At 36.7% G+C, this 17081-nt stretch overlaps 1 protein-coding gene across 1 annotated transcript in view; it reads left to right on the top strand.

Annotated features, from left to right (window-relative positions):
- Positions 1-4022: 4022 nt before the first annotated feature.
- The window catches only part of LOC120345865 (uncharacterized), a 51897-nt gene continuing 38838 nt past the window's right edge, over positions 4023-17081 (top strand). The window contains exons 1-10 of the mRNA XM_039415445.2: positions 4023-4284; positions 4614-4688; positions 5170-5267; positions 9757-9920; positions 10816-10886; positions 11024-11126; positions 14178-14293; positions 15338-15470; positions 16197-16364; positions 16811-16971. Coding sequence (XP_039271379.2) covers positions 4150-4284; positions 4614-4688; positions 5170-5267; positions 9757-9920; positions 10816-10886; positions 11024-11126; positions 14178-14293; positions 15338-15470; positions 16197-16364; positions 16811-16971 — 1224 coding nt within the window. The 5' untranslated portion in view covers positions 4023-4149. The remainder of the gene's footprint in view (positions 4285-4613; positions 4689-5169; positions 5268-9756; positions 9921-10815; positions 10887-11023; positions 11127-14177; positions 14294-15337; positions 15471-16196; positions 16365-16810; positions 16972-17081) is intronic.

Here is a 17081-nt window from a genome sequence, read left to right as displayed (position 1 = left end):
TATTTCATTCAAAAATTTTACTGTTGTATTTATATTCATGGGAATGTGGTTTACGTCAAAGCTGTCCTCGTTTTTGATTTTATGAACCCGTGCTACGCGAAAGTCAGAAGGTTTTTGAGAAGGGTACGGTATGCAACGGAAGGTCTAGTGTAGTGTATGTCCAGTAGGCGTCGCATAACAATTTTTGCGTATGTCATTCCTGAACCCCACCTATCATCCAAAATTATGTAGCAATATGCATTCAACACAAATATGAATGATTTTACTGATAAATGCTAAGATTTTGCTAAATATTTAACCTCACATATATCCTAGTATATATTTGTAAGTTAGTATTATGGTGTACTAATGAAAAGTTGAAACAGTATTCTAGTGAGAAAGGGCTATTTAGGCTTAAATGATGGATCGCGTCATCACCAGCAGGTTGAGTTGCATTACAACACAAGCTCAGTTTTTATACGAGTATAGCTGATTAAATGTCTTTGGACTATAATGTTTAGTGATAAGTTTAAAGTACGTTATAAATAGCTGTTAATGAACAATTTAAACAGCGTCAGTCACGTACTAGTTCGATATGGTCCTATTACATTTGAACCCACGTATACATTTGAACCCATGACAATTGCTCCTGCATACTATTGCACCTATGGATTTTTTTGTTTTACGGATATTTGAACCCAAACCAACCCTAACCCATGGGTTTTAGTACCCGCATATAGCTTGAACCCGTGGATATACACATGAGTTCAAATGTACGGTCACCGTTCAATATGCCCAAAACGGCTATTTCAGATAGTCACCATATTTGTTTGAACTTACACTAATTCACGCGGGTCTATTACCATATTTGCGCATTTTTGGGTTACATGCCGTGGTATTTTATTTTTTCTTTCTTTTCCTACATATATATATATATATATACAATATTGTGCTTGTCATATCATCACCGATGAAGTTTTTCTGAATAGAAACTTGAAACGTCGGCAAATTAAATCGTTTTGCTAACACCGGTTGTTTCTTTATTTATCATCGATATGAATATACCTGGTGGCAATCATCACCTCTAATTGAAAGGTGCTTCCGAAGTATGTGCATCAAGATGGCACACAACCTGAACATAGTATGTGTACTAGGTTAGGGTTATCAGCTAGTGCGCCATCATGGTGCACATACTTCTTGGCCGCCAATTTGAATGCTTTCCGTAATTGCAAATAGATAAAATATGACAATAGTAGCTATCACGTCAATATTCATTTATTTATTAATATTGTTTAAAACCTATATATATCCACCACCGTCAACACGGAGCCTTTCCAACGAAGAATGCCTGCACATAATTTGTCGAATACTGTGGCTGTTTATTTTTGAATATTTCAAAATCTATGGACGTTTCCCCCAACCTTGACCCCAGAAATTTTTTTCTATACTCAACTCTTGCAAAATTCTGGATGCCTTCTGGATGTGTTTTGGAAAGTAAACAGTTACAAACTGATTCACATGCTCAATACCATCAGTTTTAATAAAATATACAACGGCGTGCCACTCACAGATACTAATAGTAAATTTTAGCCTAGTCTATCGCAGTTTTTCCAGAACGACGTTTTGATTATTGCAGCTGAACTAAATCTCATCGGAAGACATAAAGACAATTAAATTACCTCATTTATAACTAATTTTCGGAAACACAGCTGAAAACTGACAAATAACACGCAAAACCGCGGGAACGAGGCAATACTTACAACCATGCTTGAATATCCGTCTGAGCGAACACAGTGTCTGAGCGGCTGTAAAAATTGCAATTGTTACGCTGCTTTCAACTTTTTGCTGATTCGTCATTGCTACGGAAAAAAACAAGGAAATCGATGCTCGGGGGAACATCTATAGCGACCCCAGCGGTCACAGACTGCGGCATAACCGCTATATTTACCCATGTAAACAACTTTTTTTTCTAGTCCACAACGACCTGATGCAGTGCGATGCGGTTTGAGAAGAATATGATAAGAGATCGGTAATTTATTTTGAATGGTATCAAGTGACGGTACTGGTACTCATCAGATCCTGTACAGTAAATACTGAAGTCAGTTAGTTTGATTATTCGGTCTTCAAATGAAATTAGTCTAGTGAAGTAAAAAAACAACGATTAACAAAAACGGAAAAAGTTAGAAGGTTGTTGGGAGAGCAATCAAAATATGCTAGTCTAAATAATGAAATGCGCGGCGGTGTGGCTCAACGGGCTAAGCGTTAGGAATACACTCGTCACCGCACCTCTAATTACTCTGCGTGGGTTCGCAGGTTCGAATCCCATGCAGGGATGGTTATGTGCGAGAGGATTGCTGGACTCCTCGCCGTCGTTGGGTGGTTCACGTAACCGCTGGTCGGTTACGGCTTCCTCCACCACCAAGTCCATGCTTCCGAAAAAAACAAACAATACAGTAAAAAACTAATCCCATGCCCGACTTGGAATGGTAACCGGACGAGAGGCCGTGGTTCGCCATATGGATAAGCCGTCTTATCGGCTTTCCTCTCCCCCGGGATAAATATGTAAATCCTATCCTATCCTAAATATACCATAATCCTTTGAACAGCTATTGCTATATTAGAATAGGATAAGATTTACATGTTTATCCGGGGGGAGAGAAAAGCCATGCTTATTTTTTTCGTACAGTCAGCCAGTAGTCTAGATAGACAGTCTGAGAGTAGAAACGGAAACAATCGGATTGAAACCTAACTTCAGGTTAAAAAAAATATGACTTCCTACCACCCACCTGTACTCTGCTGCAAAAAATTCCACTCTAGATTTGAATTCAGAGAAATCAAATTATGGTAACAAAAATTTTGACTGAGGCAAGCTTCTTTATTATTGTAGCCTATCTGACTATTAAGAACGCTTAGGAAAATTAGTGCTTTATAATTACAAACAGAATAGGATTATCACATAATTATCCCCCAGGAGATTCAAACTCATACAGGTTAATCAGAGGTGTGGTAGCGAGCGTATTCCCAATGCTCAGCACAATGCGCCACTTCAACGAATGAAAAAAAAGTTTTGCCCTTTTTTATCACCATTGAAAGTCCACCATTTCAATTCCCTCTTTCAAATTCTGAAGATTCAGAATTAGCTTTGCAGCATTGATCTTCAAGAATACTGAATTTTCATCCTTTATTCCTTTTCTCTCATTGGTGGCAAAATCTGAGTAACCGTGAACATTTAACGCATTTTTACGCAAGTCTAGTTATTTAATTGCAGTTATAAATCAAATATGGTCATATTTTTCCCCTGCCTACCTGTCGATTATGTATACATATCCTACTTTCAGAAATTTGTTCTTGGAATTCTTCCAATATCGAGTATTTCAATACCACTCTATGGGGTATAATATCATAATGCTGCTTTGCCAGATATTGACGGCTGTACTACCAGGCTATAGTAATAAAAGTAGCAGTAACAAAATAGGCATTACTGCTTTAACAATACAGCAATAACAAGCTACAGAAATTTTCAGTGTTAGGTTTAAGACAAAATTGTACAAATCAAATGCATACGTGGATACAATACAATGGACATAGGTTAAGATTTGATCTCATCTCATCAAAGCATGAAAAGAAATGTTGCATTTCGAAATGTATAATTTTTTGAAGGTGGAAATTAATGATATAATGAAGTGTAGTTGACCTCATACTTTATCCGAACCGGAAATCTATCAGTACTCAGCACTTTGATTAATCTATCTATCTAAATAATATCTAAATAAAAACCTATTATGGTCTCATAGATGTTGTATCAAGTCAATGCATTCGGTGTAATGCTTATGTCGATTTGTTTTTATTTAACATAATTTATGACATAGTATGTTTTCAAAAGACATGACATTGGAGACATTGGAGTTCTTAGGCAGGTACAAATATGTAAAAGAATCAATCTTGTATTTTCATAGTGGCATAAATATATATTCAAAGAGGCTAACTTTCATCTTGAAAAAAACCTAAATTTCTTTTAACAATATTAGACACTTACTTACCTACCGCTTGGTCAACTTGCATGCAAAAATTGATGAAGATATATCATTTTTTCTGATGGGAGACTGGAAGTAAATTATACCTGAAAATTATGTGTTTGTCGTTCTATTTTGTAGAATTTGGAATTTAGCAATGAATGACCTAGAATCTAATTCCATGAAAAATCTTTTCACATTTTTTGATGTGAAGAAAAATGGTTGTATCAGTGCACCTCAACTGCAAATTTTGCATGAAGAAATAAGAATGGGAGGAATAAGCATGCCACAGGTTGGTAAAAATATGAATAGGTTCCTCAATTTGACATCAGGAAAAAAATCTTCATTTAATGTGACAAGTTTATATAAATAATACCCCTGAAAATATTATCAAGGTAGAGAGTTTTATGCATATGAATAATCTTGAGACAAGCATTTTAGGAGCAAAAGCACCAGAAAACAGTGTTGGGTTACTTGAATATAAATGCATTGTCATAGCTGTTATTGGTAACATTTTCCATAAATTGTATAAATTTTGAACATAATTCATAAATTTTTTTTTATACTTTTATACTTGAATTTTACAGTTTATAATACTTTTATATGATATTTTGTTTTCAGGTCTTAGCTTCTATTGAATGCAAGAACCTCAACAGGCATTCTGTGTATTTGTCTGATATGCCAGACATATTGCAGGTAATGAACATGTGGATTAGGATAGGACTTAACATATTTATTCCGATGGACAGGAAAGACGATGAGACGGCCTAATCCTATTGGTAGCGAGGGTGTCTTATCCGGTTAACAGCCCATGTCGGGTATATAATTAGTTAGAAAGTTATTTGTTTCAGATGCATGGACTTGCTGATGCAATCCTCTCGCACATAGTCAGACCCCACAGGATTCGAACCCAGGCGGGATAATAAGAGGTGCTGTTGCCAGAGTATTCCTAATGCTTAGCACCATGCGCCACCACACCAAATTGCCGAAAACAACATTCTTCCACAGATTGGGTGGTAAGTACACATTCATGTGAATCAGAGACAGTGGCAGAGATCATGAACAGGGATGAAAATAATCCTTTTTGTAGCGTTTAGCACATCAGGGGTCACTTTCTTATATTCCAATGAAAATAGCTTAATCCTCACTATTCTCCAAGTCATTATCTCATTTTTAGGAAATGGACCGAAGATATTACCTTGTTCAAGATCTTCAATGGGAATTTGCATTATTGGATCGGAATCATAGCGGGGTGATTCCCATAAAAACAGCAAGGTAAGTTATAGCTATGGCCAATTGTTTACAAAACACAGATAACTGTATAACATTCTATTTTTAAAATGTCGAGTTTAAGCCCTGGATAGTATATTGTTTAACTCAAGCCTGCATCTCATCCAAATTGTTAGAAATTGAAGAAGCTATGCCGATATGGAAAATTCATATATTCCACAAAACCGTGTGGCTGCCCGCATGTGCTTGCGCAAGCCTGGTTCAGAAACTTTATTTAAACCCCTAAAACTATTTGCTATTTATACTCCGCTAGTAATATCTTGGTAAATTACAAAATTATCTTCAATCAACCCAAACCGAAAGTAAAGTGAAGAATTAAAGAGCTAAATATTTCGCCCTAATATATTTTTACAAATTATTTGCGCTTTCTTGAATGTTGTGTTCCACATCTTCAGTTTTGAGGAATTGACAACAACAGCCTTTTGCATCACTGTTGTTGTGCGTCAGAGCCAGTCTTAGCGCCTTTGTGTTACTCCACAGTCCACACACCCAACGTGATATTTGTTGACACTGATAAGTCGCGCCATAGGATATTCTATCCAATCGTATGATATTGGCTATACACTATAATGATATTGTTTCGATAAGTTGACTCAAGGTTGATGTACACGGTAAGCGTTAAGCATAGGCCGGTTGTTGGCAGGTTTGAACCTGCTGGTGATAATTATGCAGAAAGGAACGCACGGTTATTCACGCTGGTCCGATATGGCTACATTGGAAAATATATCTTGTTAATTGTTCAATACTCGACCTGGACTGGTAAGCGGATAAGGAGAGCGAGCGGTTAGCCATTTGGTTTATTTTGGCATCTGCATTTGATTATCGGCGTTACTCTTCCCCGGAGATCTTATCCTAACTTTGCTTTTTTAAATGCCTTTTCACGTCTGTATCTATGATGATGTTCTAATTATTCGGATTTTTACCATGGCTACCACACAATTCGTTGAAATTACGTAGAGAGATTTGGTTGGTTTGTGTATTATAATAGGAATGTCTGTAATATCATGTAGAAGTAAAGTGTTTTGGAGTATTCAACTGTTGGTAGCGCAATCAAAATACGTTACCTCGATAGAGACGCTGCTATTGATGAAATCTTACACTCCGCTTCCTTTTCGCAAGAATAATAAAATACGATACTAGTGTAATGCTAATATTCATTCCTTGTCCTTATGAGTCGATTACATGGAATATTTCATTATTCTGATTACCACATTGTAGTCTAATGAAGATCGCAGACATTACGCTTTGAGAGAATCACACACGATTGGGAACATATGGTTACATTGTTAAGGATGTATTGTTCAACAAGTCGGTTAATACTAAGCTGTCACGTCTGTAATAGGTTATGAGGCCCCAATTTTTTGGATAACCATGTCTTGCGATTTTGGTATTTTGTATAGTCGAACTTTAGGAAGATCTGAAATCGCACATTGTTAGTATAACTTCGTGATTGATTTGAGGAGTGATAGCCCATGATATGATGATATGGAAATAATATGGCTACTAATGTCTATATGATGATAAAAAAAATTGACCATTCTTCAATAAACCTAACAAAATCCCATTTTTCACATTGAACGTGTCTAATGCTTTTGTACAATTAATTTAACGCGCATAATGTATTTTTGAAGAAACGTGTCATGTGTCATGTACTGCTCTGTTCGCCTATGCAGGTGCAAAGAAGTTTGGGCAATGGTATTTATAGTACACAGTAGTACTTTGTTATATTTCTAGTGTGTTCAAAGAAAGGTTACACATAAGATTCGAAAATAATTTACTAATATATTTCTTTTCGGCAGTTAGGATTAACGATGAATATAATATGACCCCAATCGACATTTGAATGACTTCGTATTGGGCTATTGGACTACCGTATAGACATCGGGTTTGATTTTTACGGCAGACACAGGTCGTCGCAGGATTATTAGTTTATGAATTTGTTTAGTAGTTACGCCAGAAGGTATTGTCACAATCAACGACCTCATTGACATGTCATTGGAAATTTCCGTAGCTAATATAAGTGCTATGTATGGTAGAATATATTTCGCTCTGAATTCAAATTAGTATAGCGCCATACTGATATAACCTGAAACAAACGTTAACTTCCGTCTATCTTTTTTCCCAGCAGTGCCGAATCGAAGTGATTCGAATTCATTCAAACCGACATTTGCTTGAAAAATCTTCATCTTAATAATAAATCTACATGAGGCTCCTACCGGACGTATTTAGTCTTTTATCAAAAGATTTTCTCATTTTGTGCGAGAGGCCACAACTATACTTTGTAAAAAAACTGACGCTAATTGCTGAATTTGTCTCCTTTCGGCTTTGGTATGGAGTATGAACTGTAGATCGTCACCCGTTTTAAATAGTCCCTTTCTTTCATTTAATGTGAATTATAAATCATTTAATTGGGGGTCCCGAGACATTTTATATACAGCATACCTTAAATACTAAAGACATAGACCCAGCACAAGGTAACAATAATTCAATAGCACAAATTTAGTGAATTTTATTGATACCATTATCTTGCTAAATCTATTTCAATATCGAACTTTGTTATTTGTCTTCTCCAGCTTCATGGTATTAAAAATATTTTGTGTTGAAGAAAGCTCATGGCCCGATATAACCGCAGTTTTGTTGCATTACGCATTAACGCCACTAATGCAGCAAAAGCTGCGGAGATATCGAAGGCCAGCACAGTTTAACTGATTTTCTTGATTTCGCTGATGACATTCACCCATGTGGATTTTTCTGAAAAAAGATAAAAGGCCTAATGAATAATTATAACCAGACCAGATAAATTTAAACGTAGCTGCTGTGTAAATGTTATGTCACTATGGCCCAAAATATTTGTACAATTACTGTTATATCACCATAACTGAATCGGGTCGACTTAGATTATATTATGCAAAATGAGTTCATGAATATATTCGGATTCGGGCATGTTCGGGAGAAGCTGGCAGATTTTTGACTTATAATTATTTCTTCAAAATTTTGGTATAATAGTGAATTCGTGTGCAGCTTTGCAGTAAATTATTGGCTTTTGAGCAGATATACTTGTAAATTTGCAGTGTCAATCCGTCCAACAAGAATAAATTTGGAATCGTATAGCGGAAGACTATCACGTAGTTTGCAGGCTCGTTTATAAAAAGATACTGCTTTGTCACCATAAGTGTTAATTATAACCTGTCGTATGAGACTTGAATTCGTGCAAATAAAGGAATGCTTAACTGCAATGAGATTTAGGCATGGTACCATCGATACACCAATTAGATTCGAATTGTGGCAATATAGTTTATACTAACAACTGATATAGGCTATATTATATACTTACCAGTTTTTATGTCTGGAATAACTGTACGATCATCTGCAGATCAGGATTTGGAAAATGAATTTCTTTCGTTTGCTGCGTCCTCCACGCTCGTCGTTTGTCTTCCATCTGGTCGCTTGTATCGGTGTTCGAAAATGCACGCCCACCTGTTCATGTGTGGCTCTTTTATTGTCATGCTTTGCGGAAAACGACCAGAAGTGAAGACGATGATCTCTTCCTGTCTCATTATACTATAATACCGCCACGAATACCTATATAATTTATATCTTTATTAAGAGCAGAGTGGGAGAAGGAAGAAAACTGAGTTTGTATAGTATTATCTTGTATTGTCGCCTTAATGAAACATCGAATTCATACCTGGAAAAAGGATCAAATCTATGTAGCGCATCAGGAAAGATGATGACAATTCTATGCCATCGTTCCTGGTAGTACAGCCTTATATAGGAACTTTGTCAAATGGATATTCTTATCGCATCTTCTTAAGTAAGCTGATATAAACTCGGTTAACATTTGAACCGCAATCGTGTTCGTGGAAAATATTATTCGATTCTCGTCGTAAAGTAATGTTATACTCGAGCTGTTTTCTTGTTGGTAGTGGCATAAATTGTTTCCATTTTTCAATCATATTTTTCGACAATTCCAATCAATCGAGACATTCGATTTCATCCCGTTTTGAAAGAAATGTAAAATGCGTTTACGGATTGTACAATGAGCGCTTTTAGACAACAACCTATAACATCTTAAAGATCTAAAAACTCGCCTAAGCACTCGCCTAACGAATAGGAAAATTCTAAACAATTTGTGGGTTAATGTATGTGGTATGGCCCTTTTGTAATCCTCTGATGCATCCTCCAATAACCGATATAGGCACTAGTTCGTTACGCCAAGTTGGCATACCTTGTCTTAAGCACTGGTGATTTTCAATTTATATGTGATTGACAAACGAAGCCCAAACGAATTGCAAGTGAATTCCACTTGCAATAAGACCACTCTACCGACAAATGTCCAGCGTGAAAATATGTACATATTCTTTTGCCTGCTGTTATAAACATACATTCAACTTCGCATAATTACGTGTATATCTTATTTTAATCGATGTCCAAATAGTGAGTTTGCAATAGTCTTTTGTATTTTCATTTTCAGGTTTTTGATGGAGGCCAGGCACGGTAAAATGTTTTCCGAAAGATCGTGGAAAAGACTATTGTCCACGCGCCCAATTCCAGAGGCTCCTATCAGTTTTGCAGAAATGGAAGTCGAGTTATGTAATGTCATGCAACCTGACATAAACGTGGTGGACGTCAACGCGAGTAAGCAACTCTAAAGTACATTAGATTATTTTAGGTCTTTTCACACATTTATATCGAAAGAATCGAATACACTAACTTTTGCATGACACCTAAAGTTCCCACAATGCCTTTTTAGGGGTTTCATATTTAGCAGACAGAAATTATTTTCTTGAAACGTTTGGGGGGGGGGGGGATTTCCAAATCTACAAGTTATAATGATGCTTGGTCAAAGTGCCTTCAGTTGCTGAAGTAAATTGTTCATCAGCGTTGGGTAATGACTTGGGGACTACAGAGCATCTATAATCCTCACCATTCATATGACACGAAGTGGACCTAGGGATCGTTTGTCATTTTGTATTTTTCTTGTTGTTGTGAATCCTACCTTTCTCTTTAACTACAGAACCAATTGCTTTGAAATATTCGGTGATTGAAGATTGTTGTTTTCGCTAGAAGGCTTTTACTTTTATTTATTGAAAAAAATATTGGGGGCTCTATGGAATTCGTTTTCCACTTAAAATTGTTGTGTGGTGACGTCATCAAATTTAAAAATTGTGCACTTTGTCGTAGTTCCGTGACCGCATTTCAGCAATTTCGTGGCCAGACAATCGGTACTGTAAGAGATTTGATGCAACATCGTTTTGGACTTCGTGTCCATATATTTGAGCATTGCTCTCCTGTCTATTTAGTATAGTCATGCATGGAATATACAAATGCTGTCAGATTAACTGGTCATCTCTAAGGTGCAATAATACTTTATGCCAGAGTGTCCCTGTAGTGTAGTGTATCATGTGGTGGTACACTTTTAAGTACTATTTGTAAATATTGTGTAATCATAATAATCAGTTTGCCAGAGAAATAATCAACTAGTAATTCATTCAAGATTCTGATCCAGGTGATTTTTTTATTTATCCTATAGTTCACGAAGCGGAAGAAAGAGAGCGTCAAAAAGCTATGTTGTTGAAGGCAAAAAAAGAATCAGAACGAAAGGTAAAAACATCATCTTTGTCCGAGATTTAACGTTTTTGTGAACTGCATAAGTGTCTACTATCATACTCTTTTGTTTACGCTCACCACGGTAATCATGTGTGCAATATAATGTCATGTTTTATTTTTTATCGGAACAGAAACGAGACGAAGAAGCCAAAAACTTAGAACGTAAAAAAATGGATGAAGCTAAAAGATTGGCGGAAGAAAATGCAAGAAAACTAGAAGCTGAAAAACTAGAAAGTATGTTATTACACGATTACATCGGGTTGTCTTATTTCTTCTCAAGTCCAATCGATAGGAACTATTAAACTTGTTCAGCAAACTCTCACCAATCTGAGTAAATTTGTGCAATACAGTGTTTCAAAAATGTAGTATCGCACACTTGTCCCCTTCTATCACATCTTGCCCCGCTTATCTCTCAGTTGTCGCACTACTCCCAGTGAACTAAATTGGGGTAGAGATCTATTTTTGAGCAATTGGTTAGAAAGGGTATTCATGCTGTGTTCTATAAGCTGGGATAAATATACCACCATTACAGAAGGTTAGAATATTCATTTGAAGTGAAATTCATACCATAGGCGAGTAACCAGACAGAGGGGCATGATGTTTTTGAGAGACCCTATTCAATAGCACTACTCTTAAATTTAAATCGAATTCAAGGTTTTATCAACATTTCTAACAAAAGTGTGGAAAATTTTCTTTTTTTCTTTAAAAAGAATCAAATTTGATAATACTGCAGAATGGCTCGTTGATGAACTAAGACATTTTGTTGTTGTCATTCGTTTTTTATAGGGGTTGTGACTCTTAACAATCCTTGTTTAATAATGCTTAGTTCATATTTCTGCGTACGGCAGATTGACGATAACGCATACAGAAACAATATATGACTTGTTACAATTTGTAAAAAATATATGTTATTTTGACCCATCTTGGTAGGACGCTCCCATCAACTAAACACTGTGAATATTTATCATTATTTGCGCTGACTGTGTGTGTAGTGTTAAAGGGCACACTGAGGGCGGAGTTGCGAACTCAGCACACTACTTAGAGCTGGTCTCGTTTATATCTTAACTCGAATAGCATTATTCCGTTTGAGGCAACTTATCGTGGAATTTTTGACCAACAGTAATTCTGTAGTGCCATCCTATTTTAAATGGATTAGTCGTGTACAGCGAGATTCATATTCCCGACATCCATTTAATATCTTGAATTGCCTGCCCTCGATTGACTCTACATAATATACAAACGCAGCAGGACACGTATTTACAATTCCTGTACATACTTTAAATGCGCGTTTCCTATATGTTATGAAACGATTTAGAGATAATTCAATTCAAGCTATTTAAAACAACAATTGGAACTATTGAACAAGAAGTGCTTATGCAATCACAATGGTTTATCTTAGATGTATTTATTATATCGTCAGTAATGCTTATTCGGATTTAAGTCTTCACAATGTATCGGAAACTGGTGTCTTCCTGTGCGAGCAATGCAATCTGAAGCAATCACAATCGTAGTGTATCCATGTATTGAATCTGATTAAGTTTTAAATCGAATCTGTTCAATACAATTAATTGTCATAATACATGGAAATAATACACGTTACAAAGCAATGCGACGGTATTACTAACTAAGTCCGGAAACACGATTTAGGTAAATCTTACCTCCGCGTATTTGAATACAGGTTTTGAAAACGAACGTCGATACTAAAATAACATCTCTTGTTTTTTATTTTTAAATAGTCATTATAAGTAGAGACACGATTTTTGGCGATAATTTAATTTCAATAATAACGCCAACACGAGTTACCATTTTTGTTCAAGTTTTACTGTCACCCAGAAGTATTGCTATTCCGTCACGTTATGTCCCTTTAGTATATCGATGTCTGGAATTTCATTACTATAAAATTTTCATATTAAGTCATTACTTATCGATTTTAATCAGTAAGTATGTTGATAAGTATTTGTCTGAAGCCTATTTATTTTGGATGAATTTTGTCGTATAATTAGCGAGTTAATAATTAATTAGTGATGGGACACAAGGTGTCACTATGGAGTAGGAGCGCTGTTTTGGGGATCCTCTATCTTCCGATCGATAAGTCTTCGGTCTCTGACGGATATTCTCGTTATTGTCATTTGTCGCGTATTTTTGTTGGTAGGTCCTTCCAAACTAAGCAATGAGAACTCAATATAAAGTATTTACTTTTTTGTGTTCCTAGCATTTCTAATCCTTATGTACCGCATTATTTATATATAGATAGCAGCGCATTGACCCAGGGATGATTAACCTTACCCTATGATGAGGTCGACTGGGATTTGGATTATTTATGTGCATGGCAGTTCCTATTTCAGGAAAAGCACACGTTCCAACCCAAAGTGCAAAAATAGAGCCGTTCTATGCAAAGTTTAAATGATTTTGGTCAAACTGATATATTTATATAACGCAAAATGGTCGCAGGGATCGGTTGTACATTCAGCTGAATAATGATTTTTTTCGATTAGATCAGTGGTCGGCAACCATCTGGCCGCGGCCCATTGCCGGTCCGCCAAAAGGTCAGTACTGGTCCGCAGTGAGGTGATACAAAAACCTACTAGGGCTTAATAACACCTCTACACTTCAACCACTAACCCTACGACAAAAAAACATCACCCAACAGCAAACCAGACAAACACAACGCATTAGTTATTGCTAAACGAACACCAGGCAATACCCAGATATAGATACAGAAGCGGTACAAGCATTGTTACTTTCACAACATCGTTTTTTTAGGCCGGGTTTTCAATATTGACAACTACAAAACGAAATATCGAAGAAGGCTGGATGTGAGAAACGCGTTACGTGTATCACTGTCGACCATGTCTCTAAATTGGAAATGTCAAACAAACAAATAGAGATCTCGCATAGCATCACCTTTTTTGAATAATTTGTCAACGTAAATTTTCAAACGCGTGTACTTATTACATAAGCTTAGTCCATTTGAATAAAGGTGGTCCGCCAAAATTTTGATCAGGATATACCGGTCCGTCACTTAAAAAAGGTTGCCGACCACTGGATTAGATAAAGCTTTTTTTTGAACGATACAATTATTTCGTTTAGTGTAGAGCTTTTCGCTCTTCTGTTAGTTATTGCGATATTGCATCGGTTTGTATAGATCCTTGTTTACTTACGTGTTGATTTTTGTACCTACAAGCCTTCGAAATGAGGATTGGTATTATTCAGTTGTTTCAGTGTTTGACATTTTATTCACAAACGCACCATTTAACGGGCTTACAATCGTGCACCATTTCATAGGGGAGAACCAGAAAAGAAAAGCTGATGAAGAACGAAGACGAGAAGCTGAAGAACGAGGGAAAAGGGAAGAAGAGGAAAGAAAAAGAAACGCTATGGATGCTGAAGCAAAGGATAAGGTGTGGTTCAAACTATTTTAATGGAAGACTGTTATACACAACTATGTTTAAGTTGAGGGCATGTCGTTTGACTTATCAAAATATTTTGTTGCCTATTCCTTTATTGCAATATCTTCCTCAAATATTTTCAATTTCTAGTTAACTTTTTGATTACATGCACAAAGTCTTCTGGTCATTCCACCTGGTTTCCCACTAAATACTGATATTAGGAGCATCAATACTACATATAATACTATGTATGCATGGTTTTAGGAGCAGCGTTACGGTGACCGTACATTTGAACCCACGTACATTTGAACCCATGCGTATATCCACGGGTTCAATCTATATGCGGGTGCTAAAACCCATGGGTTAGGGTTAGTATGGGTTTAACTATCCGTGAAACAAAAAAAAATCCATAGGTGCAATAGCATACAGGTGCAATTGTCATGGGTTCAAATGTACGTGGGTTCAAATGTAATGGAACCCAGCGTTACTCATGCTTTTTATCTCGTCTCACGGATCACCAAGAAATTGGAAGGGAAAATTGATATAAATGGAAAGAATTGTGTAATGGATTTACTTTGTGCATCAACTTGCTTTAGCATGCTTCACCATGCTTTCCAGACTGGCACGATGCCGACCCGAGTCGCTGAAGTACGGTCGAGATCGTGTGGCGACTAATTTAGTCGCAATTTCGATCCCTGTCCCGCGGAACACTCCGAAGAAGCTCGCTGAACAGCAGCGTTCCTTGGAACATAGTTTAAGAAACGCTGTCATGGAGTTTCTGAAATCAGGAATTGCAATCTACCTTCCACAGCTGTTATTCTACTCGATACATTATGCTCAGATGCTTTTACCTCATATATCCCACACTATGTAAAAAGCATCAAATATTGTATGCGGAAAACCTGCATTTTGTTACATGCCAGTCGACTGTTGATAATAACCAGCAACTCCTGAGGTGATTGATAGAGGTCTGCTTGCCCATACCTGTCCATGTAGTAATCTATCGTAAACAAACAAAATAAAAATTGCGTTGTATTTTCCATTATCTTCTCTTAGGAAGCAGAAGAGCAAGAGGAACTTGCAATACAGCAAGAGAGAATGTTACGAGATGCTGCTGAGAAAGAAATTAACGCAGAAAAAAGGAAGAAGGCTGAAAAAGAGGCGAAAGCTGCGGCAAAGAAGGCTGAAGGCAAGTCTTATTTTCATTGAATCACAGTAATAAAGGTTCAGTGGTTTTTATAGTAATTGTAGGCAACGTTCCCTCTAAGAGCTTGCTTAGTTGCGCGGAATAGATGGCCATGTAAGCTCAAAAAAAATCTGTGCGGAAAATTATTAAAAATAGAAAAGAACACAACATTTTAAACGAACACAGAATTATGCAGTGCTCTGCAGAACGAAAGTACTGCGCGGGGATTCTCGGCCAGCTGGGCGGCCTAGGCAGCTGCGCAGCTTAGAGGGAACGTTGAATTTGTAGGTACATTAATATATTATATTGAACGGATTTGAATCATTGTTCCTGTATCCTGGACAAATTAAAGTTAGGCATTTCGAAACGAATGGTAAGTACTAAGTTTTTCAAATCCGTCCAGACGAAAATTTCGAATTGCCACCATCTTGTTCTTTCTGTCCGCCAAAGGTCGAGGTCAATTCCACATTTTCTATTCATTCGAGCCATATTTTTAATATGCAGTTCGGATATATGACACTTTTTTCCTAGTGATTTATTGATGAAACATGTTTCTTGTTGTATGTTAACACTCAGCAAGCTGTCTGAGTGATAGATTGCGCGTTTTCAGTGACTTACGTGCCTGGAGGACCCATCACAATAAAAAATTACATATTTTCCAAGTATTCGAGCTCCGAAGAAAAACATTCGATTCGATTCTGAAATCATCGATGAAAATTTATTTTACAGCGGCAAGAAAACAACGTATCCGTACCACCCTCAAGGTCGCTGTAGAGAGCCAAAATCGCCAGAAATTAACGAGGGCCACTAAAGACTTCAAAGAAGCAAAATTGTCCGATACGGATGGCGATCTTGCCAAAGCAGAAAAGCTACTGAAAATGTTCCAGTGTTCTGATGGTACATCAAAATTACTTTTACTTAAATTTTCATTTATTGAAACTACCAGTAAAAATTTAGCATAACTGTAGAATGTAGATAAAACTCGATAAAATAATGCCTATCTATCATTTGCTCTAACACAAAAATACGATAAATTAACTATTTATTTTAATTTTAATAACGTCCTGTCGATGTCGCTTTTCCAATCTCTTCAGTTTTTTTCATTGCGCTCCAAAAGTATATGTACCAATATGGAGGTAACGAATTGTGTTCGCCTACTTTACATCAAGTTGTGTAAAGTGACTGAAACCTATGGGCAGGGGGTATATTAACTTGGATAACACAGGTAGTCCTCGACCCCCGTGATAAAACTAAAATAAGAAAAATTGGAATAAAATTATGCCCTAGCCCTAACCTGGTACACATACTATGGCAGTACCTTTTCATTGAATATCCTTATTCAGTTTTACATGATGGGATTTCCAAGCGAATGATAAGTCAATTAGAAAGTGGTCTATCCACCGCCAAGAAAAACGGGTTCGACAAACGTGGACTCACTGATTTAGTTGGACAGGCTGGTGAACTTTTGATTCGATTGAGAAGGCTGGAGAAGTTACGTCACGAGGTAAATACTGAAATACGTTGCCGGTTTTTGATAATCTTGAATTATTCGATAAATATACTGTACATTCAATATTCCCCGGTTCGGGCTGCAGTAGAAAATTGTTTTTTTAA

The sequence above is a fragment of the Styela clava genome, chromosome 8 (assembly GCF_964204865.1).
Source record: "Styela clava chromosome 8, kaStyClav1.hap1.2, whole genome shotgun sequence".
NCBI classification, from domain to species: Eukaryota; Metazoa; Chordata; class Ascidiacea; order Stolidobranchia; family Styelidae; genus Styela; species Styela clava.
This window is presented reverse-complemented; position numbering and strand designations above follow the sequence as displayed.